At 36.5% G+C, this 15,414-nt stretch overlaps 1 protein-coding gene across 2 annotated transcripts in view; it reads left to right on the forward strand.

Moving 5' to 3' along the window:
- The first annotated feature begins 3,174 nt into the window (after positions 1–3,174).
- Positions 3,175–15,414, forward strand: part of RBM27 (RNA binding motif protein 27) — a 57,006-nt gene continuing 44,766 nt past the window's right edge. For both annotated transcript variants that reach the window (XM_010990351.3, XM_010990352.3), the window contains exons 1-2: positions 3,175–3,426; positions 13,191–13,309. In XM_010990351.3, the coding sequence (XP_010988653.1) occupies positions 3,368–3,426; positions 13,191–13,309 (178 nt within the window). In that variant the 5' untranslated portion in view covers positions 3,175–3,367. The remainder of the gene's footprint in view (positions 3,427–13,190; positions 13,310–15,414) is intronic.

Below are 15,414 nucleotides of genomic sequence, written 5' to 3' on the forward strand. Positions count from 1 at the left end.
TTGGTGAGGGTCCAGTTACTCTCAAGCCAAGAAAGGGAAATTGGTTTGAATAAGGATGGTTTAGATATCTTTTCTTCCTGTAGTCACTCTCTCATCAATGTCCCATATTAATACACTCTTTTTTCTTAGATAAACTGGCGTCTCTTTCTTTCTCTTCCTGTGAAAATAAACTGAGAGAACAGTCAACGATTGTTAAGTCTCCATTTTAACATTCACCTTAACTAAGGGAAGAACATTATTTTAAAATCAATCGTACTCTGTATTATCCAAGAACAGTGCCTAATAGATGATATTGGGTTCAATATATATTTGTTGAATAAATTTTGAATGAACCATGTAGTTCATATTTCAGTGTTTGTGAGTGGAGATGGTTAAGAGAAGATTAGAGGTGTGGGCTTTGGATCAAACACACGTGGTCAAGGCCGGGCCTTTTCACTCATTAGCTTTCATGAATTTTCTAGGATGCAATTCTTTTGTCTATGAACACTGTTTACTATACAAGGGTATTGTAAGGATGACAGGTGACAATACACTGAAATATTTAGCATAGGGCCAGCACTGAGTATGTCCTCAACAACTTTGGCTCTGATTATTATTTTCAATGCCTAATTATTAGACCAGCAGAATCTGAGGCCCCAAAAGGCACACTTCTCAAACTTTTGTCTCTGTCCCCACCAAGAACACAGAATCTGGTACCTGGAAATCAGCACTCAATAGGTGTGCTGAATCAATACATATATGTATGCATTGCCTTCAGAGTAGCCCAATAACTGAATGACTGAAATCAGTGCCTCATTCATTCATGACCTGAATGTGAGTCAGTTCTGTGCATATAATGGATGCTACTGAATAAAGTATATGGAAAATTCTAAGCCATGGTTACTGACCAAATTGGAAGCAACTATTTAACAAATGGAGAGAGCCAGGTGTGAGGCAGGAATTGACTACACCGTACCCCACTTCCAGTTCTGGAAGAGCAACTCATCTATAGACACTGTTTTCTCAAGATACAGTTTGGGGTTCAATATCTACATTCAAAGCGCTGGTTTTTATATGGAACATATATACCTATATATAGTCTATTCAGTTTAGAAAAGTAATATAACGTCACAATTTAAAAAATAGGAAAAAAGAAAAACTATCCAAAGTCGTTACACCCAGATATTACTACTGTAATCATGTCTGTTCTACTCTCTGTAAATGTGCTTGGTTAAATAATGCCCTTGGTCACTAGGAAGCTGATATCTCAGCACCCTCGTCTCTGAAGTAAGGCCTGCAAAACTTGTTCTATAAATATATCTGAACAGCGCTTTGAAATTCTTGCAGAGGAGTGATTTACTGTGATAAAGGCAATGCCTGTTCCATATCTATTGTACTATCAAATTCTCGCCTAGCCCCAGGCCTAATCAAATCACTTGTACATTTATTTCTCTTTTTAAAAATTTCTGTCATTTAGGGGTAACACCTCATCTCTGTACTGGAAAGAAGTGAAGGAGAAATGTGGATAAACATAAAGGAAGAAGGGGAGGAGGAGAGAGGGAAGAGGAGGCAACAATTGACTGTGGGAAAACTCTGGACTTGTTGCTAGACCTGGATGTTCCTTCTGCTCCATCTATAAACATGTGTGACTCTGGGTAAACGACTCAGTCTCTCTGGGCTCTCTCCCTCATTTGCAAAGTTGGGGAGAAGGTGTCGGTGACGGAGGTTCATAAGATGATTTCTAAGAGTGTTTTGCTTTTATTACTCTTCATAAGCGGTCCACAAACTGTGGTCAGCAAACCAAACACTATTGGCTCCTGTTTCTGGGCACCGGTAACAATACCTTTTACACTTTTAAATGGTTGGGGGTGGAAAAAAAAAAAAACCTCAAGAGAATAATATGTTGTGTCATGTGAAAATTCTCTAAAATGGAAATTTTCATGTAAGTTTTAAGGGAACACAGCCACAATCATTTGTTTACATAATACACACCTATGGCCAGTTTCATGCCAAGAGGGCAGAGTTGAGTAGTTGCCAGAGAGCTCATGGCCCACAAAACCAAAACAGTTTGCTATCTAGCTTTTTATAGAAAAAGTATGCCTAAACTTGCTCTCGCTCTCTCTCTAGTATACCTGCTTATTTTGGAATAACCCATCTTTTTTATATGAGGTGTGTGTCCATCAGGAATTTTTCGAAGTGTTATGATTATAATGCATAATCCTATAAACTGTTCGGCTTTCTAACAGGAGGGACTCTTGTTTTGTTTTACTCACCACTGGAATCCTAGTGCCTTACACATTGCTGGCATATAGCAGGTGCTCAGTATTTGTTGTTGAATAAACATTCTAACACCAGTGCCAAGCCAGTAATTTCAAAATTCCAAAAAGGATTTGTCATCTAGCACAAACTAAACTGCCTTTTTCAGTGGTTTCAATTAAAAATATATATTTTAAAAAACTCTTTTTGCTGACCAAAATTCTCCCTGCACAAAAACCCCTACCAAATTTTACCTATGCAATGAAAAGAGAATTATATATTAAAAAACTTGGAATCCTTTTTCTCCTCAAATAAAGAATACGTTTAAAATATCGGTAAAATCGAAATGGCCTCAGCCTTTTACATCCGTTGCGCCACGTTTTAAAAATGACGATTATTGGAGTCCAGAGCATGGTTGTCAAGAAGCATTCTGCGTAATTTAAGCACAGCAGCCAAAAATACAAGCGTGTGTGCCGAGCAAGACGAGCGTGTGAGGGAAAAAAGTATAATTTTGCGTTCTGTGCAAAGTGTCGAACGTGAACATATCTCACGTTGTGTTGCAGATTTACTACAGCTGAGTCATTTCGGGACACGAGTGTGTGTTTCCAGGAAAACCGCGAGGAAGGAACCGGGCTGAGGGGCTCGCCGGGTTCCCCCAGGCACTCCCAGCAGCAGACACCAGTATTCCGCGGCGGGCGGCGGCATGGTCAAAAAGAGCGCCGCGGCCCCTTTAAGCGCCACAGCACCTTCTCCAAGATACCATCTTGCACCAGGAGTTCACGTAAGCTCTCTACCTACCTTGATAGATCCCTCTTCCTTCACTGGGTACTACCGGCGGGCGGGGCGAACGAGCCTTTTCATTGGCTGCGCGCGCACGGCCCTCTCCTTTCTATTGGTCCTCGCGTCCGCCACTTGGCGCTGTCTCCCGCCCTCCTAAGCCGTCGTGCTAGGTTGAGTGAGGGCTCTTGGGTTAGTTCCTGTTAGGCCCCGGCTCGGGGAGTAGGTTGAAGTCTCCTAAGATGCCCGGTGGGCTAGGGCACTGGGAGCTGTGAGGAAGGCGTGAGGAGGCGGTGAGTGGCTCCCGGCGGCAGGCCCGAACAAGAGCGGCGGCCGAGCCCGCCTTCCCTGCACCATGCTCATAGAGGATGTGGATGCCCTCAAGTCCTGGCTGGCCAAGTTACTGGAGCCGATGTGAGTGAGCCAGGCTGGGCCGGGGCCGGCGAACGTGGGCGTTGGGGGCCCGCCGGGGCGTAGGGGGAGGGGAAGCGGCGTGGGGGAGGGCGGAGCGGAGGGGCCGCAGTCCGGAGGTCCCGGCGTTGTCTTCTCTGTAGTACTATCACCATTGTGGGGGGTTGGGGGGACGGAGGGAGAGCAAGGGGCGTAGAGGCGATGTGGCTCTGGGACCGGGGTGGGGTGGGGAGCAAGGAGAGCGAGGGCTTTTTAAATAAAAATACTGGGGTGCTCAAAGGGGTAGCAGAAATAGTGAGGGAGTTTAAAATACTGCTATTTGAGAACTCAGAGGGAAAGCAGGGTTGTCGAGGGATTTTAAAATTTGAATATTGGGCTCTGGAAGGGAGTAGCAGGATATCGAGGGCTTTACAAACAATATTATTCCGGGGACTAAAAGATCTAGAAGCAGAGTATCGAGGGCCTTTTAAAAACACCAAGAGAGAAAGAGAGAGTAGGGACATTGAGGGATTTATAGAGATTACTGGTGAGTTCTAAGGGTTCAAGAATATTTAATTGAAGTATGGGGTAGTTGAAAGGGATTTGTGGGTATTGAAGTGTTATAGGAATTATTGGGAAGCTGATAAGGATATTAAGGGATTTTGAAATATTGAGAAGTTGATGGTGTCAGGAGAACTGGTGGTTTTTGAATACCATTACAGGTTGAGAAAAAACTGAGATTTTGATTGGGGGATTGAGAAGGCTACCCTGGTATCTAGTAATATTATTAGAGGGCGGGCGGGAAGGGGTATACCGGCAGCATCTAGGGATTTTTAGATACAGATGTTGGAGTAATAAAAGGGGTAGTAGAAACAATGTTTGTAAATACTGGTAGGACAACTAAGGATATTGGGGTGTAGGGTTTATTGGTGAGGGGCTGAAAAGAGAGGGGCTTCTTTATAAGAAGTATTTTGGGTAGTATTGTAGAAATATTGTTAGGACTCTTGAAAGGGATAGCAGAGGTATCAACTTTTTGTTGGCTTTGTAACCATTTTAAAGGGGTAGGATTGTGAAGTGTTTTCTTTGGGACACTGGGGTATAGATAGTCTCTGAAACATACCTCCTAAAGCAAAGAGAGGGAAGGCTGGTATGCGGATTGGGGAGAGGTGGTATCTTTGGCCCTCTTGGAAAAGAAGGCATGGGAAGGGAAGGGATCATTTCCTGCCCCCTCCCCCTTCTCATTTCTACTTCTTATTTATCCTTCTATTGGTGGTGAGGACTTTCTGGCTGAAAGAAAATGGGTAGGAGAAAAGATAGGAAGACTTAGATTCATTAGATCAGATCACTTTAGTGGAAGAATTGAGTTTTTGCAGAGGTGGAAATAAGGGGTATCTTGGGAGGCTGGAGATACCGTAAAATTGAGGGCTGTTGGGAAACAGCTATTTCTCTTTATGTATTCCCTTGTCCTCCTGAGAAATCTTAGTAACTAACATTTGTTGTTTTGCTATTTTGGTTTCTTGGGGTGGGATGGTAACACCTAGGAAGACTCAATCTGTAGTACAGTGTGTTAGCCTTGTGAAGAAGTTAAGATAGTTAAGGGAGACAGCATTAGGGGAATTTTGATGTCTGAAATGGTGTTTATTTGCATTCTGAGGATGAGTGTGTGAGTAGAGCACAGGTATGAATGAATGTACGCCAAGGGCTTCTGAGTTTTACATTAGTTATGGTCTGGTTTAAGTGAAAATGACTTCTGGACACATTTGAAAGTTTTGTAGAAGAGTATGGGCCTCTTTAATGTGGGTCATACTTTTTTCTACAGTAGCAAGTTTGGAGCACAACGACGGAGATGGCTTGTGATGAAGGTGGGAAATGGTGAATCAGATTTAGTGAAATTGATCTTATATGGAAGAGGCTAAATATAGAAAAAGGTCTATTGAAACATTCTTTACTAAAAAGAAAAACCCATTCTTTACTTTTGTATTTTCAGTTTGTTGGTAGAGATCCTTTTGAAAAGTATTAAATGTATGTTTTATGTCTTAGGTAGAAAGTGATGTCTTAACATTATAGTTAATTGCCTTTTTTTTTTTAAGCTCCCTAAAGTGTTTTACTCTGGGCAATGTTTTTTTGTTTTTTTTTTTCCTTAATGTCAGTATTTAGTTTGGATGGGAACTTGAACCTCCTGAGAATGTCTTCACTAGGCTTTTTTGGCTATTTATACTGATTTTATTCATAGGTATTCTGTAATTTTCATTGGTAAAAGTTATCTTTCAAAATGATTGAGTTTAGTTTCCCCATTTGTTTTGAGTTACATAATCAAAGCACATCATGCTTCTTTTCTCTTTTAAAAATGTTACTTTTTTAAGGTTTAAAAAGCCTAAAATCACTACTTAGGCTTTAATAATATATAGGTGACTTTCCTAGAACTACAAAATTAAAAAACTTATTTTTAACTCACATAAGTAATGATTTGGGATGAAAATGTTAATAAATAGTAAATACAAATACAGATGTCACATATATTTTCATTCTTAATATGTTGTCATGGGAGATTATTTTTTGTTTAGACATCCTAAAATGTAATAAATGATACACTAAAGTGGGTTGTATTTGTAAATTTACTTTTTGCATATTCTGGATTCAAGAAAATTTTCATGGCAGATTGGCATGTTGTTACAACATAGCATTTCAGAGCAGTTGTTAGGTTTTCAGATAATGTAGTTGCAGTAGATATGTTGGAATCATACTGTGGCTGTGTACATGGTTTCCTGTTGTGCTTTCTTACTTAGTTTAATTTATAGTTAACTACATTTATGAAAGTTTAATGCTTAGGGATTTTTTTTTAAAGTGTGGTCTACCTTGTCACTAGTGAAACGCATGTGACAGGGTGGTACAAAACCAATCCAGTTTGTATGTGATTATTTCCTATAGACAAATTAGAAATACCCTGTGCTGTTAGAGCTTATCTGTTACCTTCCACTCCTTTTTATCTATTACTTTTACTAGAGGAAGGACAGAAGGAGGGAGACTGGAAGAAATGACTCCTTAACTGGCTGTGAAAAACCCAGAACCATTTTTTTAGTAGTGCAGTAAAGGGGAGAGATACCATCTTAGTCAAGGAGTTTATAATTCTTTCTTCTGCTGTGTGAATGGACTGAACTCAAAGATCTTGTTTGGGGTCCTCATCTTTTTTCACTTTCAAAAATGGAGATAGCCTAGTCATGGAGACTGTGTAGGGATTATGTGTAAGTAGGCCATGTCGTGGTTTCTTTCTGTTAGAAATAATTGCTCATTTTAAGTGTTTGAACTCCTTAAGAGTAAGGTTCTAAATAAACCTAGGGTATAAATCAACCACTGGAGAGATTTGTTCAACTTTAGAAAAAGTTCAGGCAGGCATTTTTCAATAACAAACATACATTTCTACCAAAAAATGTTTTCAATGAGGACTGTTTGAAGTTACTTATGTATGTTAAATATGTACAAGCATACCTAATTCACTGCTGCTTGTTAGGTTTACTGTAGAAATTTGTCTTGTGGTCATTTTGCAGTGTATAGAAATATCAAATCACTGTGTTGTGCACCAGGAACTAACATAGTGTTGTAGGTCAGTTTTACTTCAAAAACAAACAAACAAACTTATAGGAAGAAATCAGATTTGTGGTTACAAGAGGAGTAGAAGGAGGAAGTAGAGGAAGGGGAATTGGATGAAAATAGTCAAAAGGTACATACTTCCAGGCATAAGATATGTAAGTACTAGAGATGGAATGTGAAGCATATTAATATAATTAACATTGCTGTGTGTCAAATATGAAAGTTGAGAATAAATCCTAACAGTTCCCATTACAAGGAAAAAAATATTTTTTCTTTTATTTTGTATCTACGTGAGATGATGAATGTTCACTAAACTTATTGTGGTAATCATTTCATGATGTATGTAAGTCGAATCATTATACTGTACACTTCAAATTTACGCAGTTCTGTATGTCAGTTATATCTCAGTAAAACTGGAAGATAAAAGCTATGAATAACAAAAAATTTTGTCTTGGTACATGTTTTAAAAAGAGTGATGGTTTGTAATACTTTTTAGACAGTTGCATCTATCTATCACCTGTCTGTTCTAGTAGAGCATCATTATGTGACAAAGGGCATTTAGTTTCTAGTTTTCTGTCTGTCTCTGATTCACTGTGTGACTTTGGAGAGATTGCCTAACCTTTCTGTATTAAGCAGAGTTAATTATATTAGCCTTTTACCTACCTCATGAATATGATATGAGTATTAATGTTACAGACTAAAAAGTGCTTTGTGTACCTCAGAATCATTAAATATGCATGAAATTTTATGGTTTTTGAAATATGAAAATATATTCAACTCTTTTTGCAAAAATGTTTTTCTTTTTAATATTAAGCACTGCTGCCCCTTACAGAATATCAGTCTAGCGCATGACAGAGCTAGGTTCTCATTGCAGGCCCTAAAGGTAAGAACAGGAATTGCTAGTGAGAGCCCTGGATGTGCAGTTTCTGTGAGTTCAGGCCTTAATAAGGTCTTTGTAAAAAATGCGCTAGAAGATTGAGTGTGTCATTTCTGAGTATCGTGGGAAAGGCAGCAATAAGGTTCATTGACTAGATCATTTCATTGGTTCATTGGTCAGGGGGTGTATACTTTGAACTCTGAAGTTTACATGCTGCTTATAAGTTTGCAATCCTTATCAAGTTAACTCTGACTAGTAATCTCTGCAGTTGCTCAGATGGGAAGAAAAATCACCACATAGCAGCTGTTAGGCTTGACCTCCTTGATAAATAAACTACTAGGGTAAAACGAGTATTTTGGAGGTATGTTCTAAAGACTGAGAAGTACTGATGATTTACAAAGTGGCTTACAATTTACTTACTGGCTTTGAAGAATTAGTGTGCCTCTAAAGTCCTGTGGGACTTTTTAAGGAGAAAAGTCCTGTTCATAGAAAATTCACTGTTTCATAGAAAAGGTCTTATTTTGACCAAAAGACTTCTCGGCAAGTTTTAGTATACTAAGTCAAGCCATATTTGTTCTTATGTCCTTTGGTCTGCCTCTTAAATATGTCTGACTTCATTCTCCCTGGCTCAACTGCTATAGGCTAGAAGCCAGAAGTTGCTTTTATAGCCTCATGTTTCCTACTGCTGTCTTGTCTCATCCTCTCACAGTGTTGTTACTTCATTATTAATCTTTTTTTTTAACCATTTGATATTCTGTACTATAATTATTTGTTTTCATTTCCATCTCTTGGCCATGTAACTGCAGAGCAAGGTCTGTCTTCCTCAAAGTAGTTCCAATTATTCAGCAAGATGCTTGGCATTTAGTTAACATTTAGTAAATGATTAAATGAATCAGTGTCCTCATATGTGTATTTAGGTTGATCACAATTAGAAAAAGTAAGTTTTTTTTTTTTAAATAGTCTAATTTTCTGGCTATCCTTAGCTGGTGGCTACTGTGCTAGGAGCCACAGTCCAGATATCACAATGGTATTTGCAACTGAGAGACCTATCTGTATGTTCCCTGGCCCTAAACCACTCTAGGGATCTTTTCTTCCACATTGTATTCATTCATGAAAGTCCCTAACTAATTAAGGGAAGATGAAAGCCTTCATTTGAAAAGAAGTAGAAGTACCAGTATTTGTATATCTTAATATGAGTTAACATCTTCTTAGAAATTAAGAGTTACTTACCTATACTCTTTGATAAAATCAACTCAAATTGTATTTTTTCAGTACTGTCTTATCAAAGGAATATTCTAAACAAAGATCTGAGTCAGACTTGTTTTTTTATTTCTTTTTTATAAAGTAAAAGTAAAAGAATTATTGCATTACAGAAAATGTGGAAAGAATAAAATTATTTGTGTATATTTATTTCTAGTTTCCTTCTGTATATGAACTTTCATGTAGCTATAATCAGACTCAAATATAAAATTTTTTATCTTGATTTCTCCAGTTGACATTATATCAGAAGCATTTTCATATTTGTGTATTGTTTTTATAAGCATCACTTTGGATGCCTAATGTTTTGTAATCATTCAGCAGTAAGAGTGTTTACCTATTTTTAACAGACTTTTTCTGTTAAAAGTAATTCTGTTTTTATATAATACACAAACACGGAAATGTATGTATGGTGTCTCTTAGGTACCCAAAGTATTTTGTATATTTGGATTTATTTCCTGAGACTAGTTTCCCATAAGTACAACTACTAGTCAAAGAATATGAACATTTTTAATGGCTGTTGATACACATTAGGATCAGGTTTTTTTCCCCCTGTGGTCCAATAGCATATTCATTAGTTGTCTTTCCTGTGAAACAAAAATCACAGTGAGGTAGAACTTAAAACGGCCCATATTCAGAAACATATAGATTTTTCTGAAAATGGAAAAGATTTAAGTAGTCTTGGCTATTTCCTAAAACAAATACACTGTAATGGATTTCTAGTGGTGTTTCTTGGCATAGGGCCTAAGGTGAGGGAGGACCTTTACTCTTTGGTCTTGGAATTAGGTATATGCCTGAATTCTGTAAAGCTTAGGTGCTAGCTTAGCAGATGTCGTATACCTGCAATGGAGAGTTCATTAAAGAAGAAAAAGATAAATTTGAGATTTTTGCAAATAAGACATTTTTTAAGGCAATATGACTATTAACTTCCCCTGATAACAATTCATTCTAATTGATGTTTTTTTAATTAAAGATAATTGGAACATAATACAAGATGTGAATTTTAGGGAATCCTCATTTGTAACTTCCATTAAACGTTAGGGAATTTCTTCTGTTGGGTCTTTATTTTAACTGAAAGGTGATTATTGATTGACATTTAGAACATTAATTTGTTGTGCAGATAAACATTAGGAAAATGTGTGTGCTATGATAGATTTTACTTGAGTGGAATTGCAGCTGAGTTTTAGTTCCTCAGGTGTGCTATCTGCCTGATTTTGACTGGATCACTTAATTTTTTACATACTTATAAATTTAAGTATCTATAAAATGAGTAACAACTCATTGATTATGCTGTTAAGACCTTTTAAAGGCTATAGCAGAGTAGTATTTTCAGGTGGATGCTATTACCTTTTCTAATCCCTTTGTTATAATAGAAGCCCCTTTTTTGTCTAGAAACGTGTGTGTTTGACATCGCTATGGATCCAAAATTTTAAAATCTTTCATTCCAAAATATACTTGTCCCTGTAGTTAAGCAGAAACGAATTTCCATAAGCTGTAGTTACAAATAAAGAGCTAAAAGATTTTACTCTTTTTGGGTACTGCTTTTTTGTGTAAGAAAAGTAGGAAGTGGCCCTGCATTTGTCTTATAATCTATCAAGGGTCTTCAGTAGTCATACTCAGATTTTTGTGACACACTTCTGGAAGTCTTGTTGGGCTACTGTTAGTATTGGTACTATAGCTGCTATAGTATTGTAATTGTCAGTTTTTAAAGATTATATGGTATGGGGTGATGAAAGAATAAATAAGAGCAATCATAAAGGTAAAGAAAATTACAGCATGTGTATGTTCATGTATAAATGAAAAATTGTGCTCTACACTGAAATTTGACACAACATTGTAAAATGACTATAACTCAATAAAAAATGTTATTTAAAAAAAAAAGAAAATTACAGCATAAAACGCCCCTATGTATTTAAGTTTCACCGTTCAATTGGTGTGACTCATTATTTCAGATGGGCAATTTCCTTCATAGTGCACTTTATGGATACATATTAGGAGCTTTTATGTTTAAATTGTTCCTTTCCTTTGGCTGTAAACATGCTTTTGTATTTGGTGCAGAATTCTAACTATCAGTTATTAACAGTCAGTTGTTCACTCACCTTAAACAAATATTTGGAACCTGTGATCACTCTCTTCTCTTGTGTGCAGTCTTTTTCTGTTACCTTCTTGTAACTATTCATCTTGAGTTTTACCACTATCACATCAAAATGTATTTCATCAGAAGCAGCCTAACTCTACATTTGTGTTTCAGAGTCTGAATGCTAAATATGTGTATAAGATATCTGGGTTTGTTTAACCCGTCTCATTTATCCAGTAATCTGAGTTTTGCCTGTTTCTCATTAGAAACCTCATATCCTTATGCAGCGTTAACACCTGTCAGGTCATGAGACTCTGTGGAGGTTCTCATAACACCAGAGAAAATAACGTTGCTTCTTTTCTGCCATTCGTACTTGTTTTAAAAAATACCTAGAATATCTTCCTTATTCAGGATCTGAGCTTTCTAAGTAAGGGTAGAAATGTAATTTTTTTCCCCTCTCTCCATTTGAATGTTGATTAGAAGTATACTGATCAAATATCTTATTGTTCTCAAGAGTGAAATTAAGTCTACTTACCTGTTTTTATTTTAAGGTGTTTATGGAAGAGCAAAGGTAGGCATGGCATGGGTCATATTTTTTGAAAGTGGAAATGCTATATATCCATTTTAGAATTTAGCAGTTAGACTTACTAAGGTAATCTGTTCATAATTCTTCAAAATGTAATATTTTTTATTTAAGAAAAATCCCAGCTTGCTTTAATTAATATGTAACTCTTCTTTTTTATACTTAAGCTCTTTCCTAGGGCACTTTGACCCTTTCCCATCACCTTTTTTTTTTTTTTTTTTTTTTTTTTTTGAGTTTTGTAAAACTGAGAATTTGGTGCATTAAAGTAGAAAGGAAAGGAGGTAAGGGTGTTGGTGCTTGGTTTTTCTTTTGTATACTAATCTCATAAAATTATTAGAAATGTGATTGATGCTCTTGAGCTGAAACTTTTTAACTTTCTGGTTGATTTTGGAGGCCTAAGGATTATAGAATAAGATTACTTAAATTTGAATAGTGTCTTATAGGGATATGATCACTTTGCTTGCATAATGATTTTATTTACTGTCATTCTGATTTTTTTCATTTTACCTTTACAACGATGCTGTGAAGCCACGAAGGATATGTGTTATTTAAATGTACATTTATGAGAAAACTAGCATATAAATATATAAGTGTGTATGTATACTTATTTATTTTTGCAACATGAAAATGTTCTATTTCATGTAATATAGATAAAATGTTAATTCTGATAGATTACTGTATGTCAGGAATTGGCAACTCAAGGATCATGTGCTGCCCTGGCATAGGAGATAATTTTGAATGCCAAAGTCAGGTTACTACTGACTAGGAAAAAAGTGATGTAGATAAAAGTTATCTCTGCTGCCCTTTCCACTTCTCTTGTCCTTTCTGTTCTAACTCCCAGATCTTTTCTTTATTGCTTATAGCTACTAAAGTGTTTGCTGATAAAATCTGAGGTGCCATACTTCTTGCATTCTCACTTTTTAGAAATATCCTTAAATTACTCACTGAGAAGATTAGCAGTGGAAATTGATTGCCATTTTTAGATGCTGGTGCTTGGAGTTATAAGGAATGGGGAAAGCTGTCCCATCCCTTCCCCTGCTTCTTCCTCAGTGAACACATGGAACAGATAGTTCCTGTTTCTACAGGCATGGAAGTCAAGCTGCAACTTAAGGGTCTGTTGTCACCCTTTCCCTATTACGAGAGCAAATGTAGATTTGGTCCAAAATGCTGGGTATAATTAGAACACTGAAAATAGGAGACAAACTATTTTATAAAAATAAGCAGAAAAGGAAAATCTCACTTGTAACTTGTATATGCTGTTTGTTACAATAGTTGCCTGTGCTTGCAGCCACTTTTTAAAATAAAGTTTTTGACTTTAAGCTTTGCAAAATAGAGGTGACTTCACTAATGACACCAGTGTTTGAAAAAAATGTGTAAAATTTTTTATTTTCTCTTTGTCTAACTAGATGTGATGCTGACCCTTCAGCCTTAGCCAACTATGTTGTAGCACTGGTCAAGAAGGACAAACCTGAGAAAGAATTGAAAGCCTTTTGTGCCGATCAACTTGACGTATTTTTACAAAAAGGTAATTATTATAGGTCTTCAACCAACTATTTAAGTAAAGATTTTAAATTTAAAACTTCCTGATAAAATCTTGAAGATATAAGCTTAATGGGAAAGAAACTGGTCAGGGTTCTTTAAATAGTTGAATATACCTATTCATGCTTAATTATTTATTATATATTTTAACAAAACTTTTTTTCCCCTTTCCTTCTCTGCTTCTCTCTTATATTGAGGCGGTGGTAGCTAATGCTTTTTAGGAGAATGGGTCCTTTGGGGTTTGTGGTGGAGCCTAGTTGATGGTTGAGGAGTAACAATTTAAGGATAATGAAGCTGCTTATTCTTACTGTTTATTAGGAAAATGAAGCTGTTTTTCTCCTTCTTGGCTGGGGCTTCTTTATATCCACGAAGAAATGGGCATAATCTTCTCTTTGTACCTTTAACTTCCATCTACTTACCAGAGTCTTGTCCATTGTCTGCAGAGCTTCCTGAGGGCCTCCCTACTGCTTCTCTGCCTCATCTCCTACTGCTCCCCACTTGTTCCATTCTAGCCACACTGACCACCTTGCTGTTTTCTTAGCATGGCAAACATGTTCCCAGCTCAGGCTTTTGAACTCTTTGTACCCTTGCTTAAAACATGGTTTCTTCCCTTATGGTTTCTGGTCTCTTCTCAAATGTCATCATCTCACAGTGGTTTCCCCTGAGCACCCTACATACGATATAGTGCACTCTCTGCCCCTAGCCACTCTCTCCTCATCCCAGCCTTGCTTTACTTATTTTTTTCATGGTACTTGTTACTCTCTGTCATGTTCTGTTTTCATTTGCCTGTGTGTGTGTTTGTATGTGTGTGTGACCCCACCCCTGTCTTTCCCTTTGTTGAGAGTGGAGACTCAGAACCTACAGACTTGGCACATAGAAGATACTCAGTAAATATTGTTGAATGGACCAACAGAATGTGGATAATGCATACTTACTGATTGATCTAGCTGTTGGTAATGAGAAGATATGCATTAAATCATGTATCTACTGAGCAAGAAAAGACAGTAAATATGAATTTTCAACCTAAAACACAGGATTACATATTTTTTGTGCATTTTTGTATGCATTTCTAACACTTTTTTGTACCAAAAAAATCTAATACTTACAGAATTCTTCCCCAGAAGTATTGTCTTTTCTAAATGTATTGATTTATATTACTTAGTTTGAATTAGAGATGTCATGATATATGTCTTTTAAAAAGACAAAACATGTGCAAAAGTAATGCGTGTTTTAAGAAATGTTTTAGAAATACAGAAACATGTGAAGAAAATCTTTTAATCATAAAGGCTTTTGAATGGTTTGATTAATTAGCCTTAAAGTTATGTATGACAGTTAATAAGAGCTTACTGTTGTATAATCATGGAAAATGCTTACTGCACAAATTAACAGCATAGAAAGTTTATGAAAAGATGCTTTTCTGAAGAAAAATTAATTTGACATTTTAGAAATAGCTATTATATAAAATGTTTATTAATTGCATTATAAGCAGAGTCTGTGTTGTACTCTTAATATGCTCTTTATCTGTTCCTGAAGGGTAGGACCAGTGAGAGTTACTTGAATTTGGTTTGAATAACATAATATAAATACTTTTACATTTAATTTTTAATAAATTCATCTGGTTCTCCCCCATTCAATTAGTCTGAAAAAGTTGCTAAATAGACCAGCCTTTAAGTAAAACACACAAAAAAATTTTCATGTCATTCTTATGTCAAAATTTATTTTTCAACTGATTTAGAAATATTTTTAATTAAAATTTTTAGCAAGCAGTACATTTAATCTAACAATATGAAGGTATACCGTTAAAAGTCTCTCACCTCGCCTGCTCCCTTCCTGCCTCCAGCACACAACTTTGTCGTCTTTGTGTGCTTTCAGAGTTTTTTATGCAAATATAAATAGATACAAATATTTAATCTTGTATCTTTGAGGTTTGATATTATCAGTACTCATTCTGTGTGTTCTGTTGTACAGTTGTCACATAATTTATTTAAGTAATCTCTTATTCATGGAAATTTGGATTGTATCCAATCTTGTACTGTTATGTACTCAAACAGTCTTGCGTGTATATCATTTTGTATACGTGCAAGTGTGTTC

This window comes from Camelus dromedarius, chromosome 3 (assembly GCF_036321535.1).
Source record: "Camelus dromedarius isolate mCamDro1 chromosome 3, mCamDro1.pat, whole genome shotgun sequence".
Classification (NCBI taxonomy): domain Eukaryota; kingdom Metazoa; phylum Chordata; class Mammalia; order Artiodactyla; family Camelidae; genus Camelus; species Camelus dromedarius.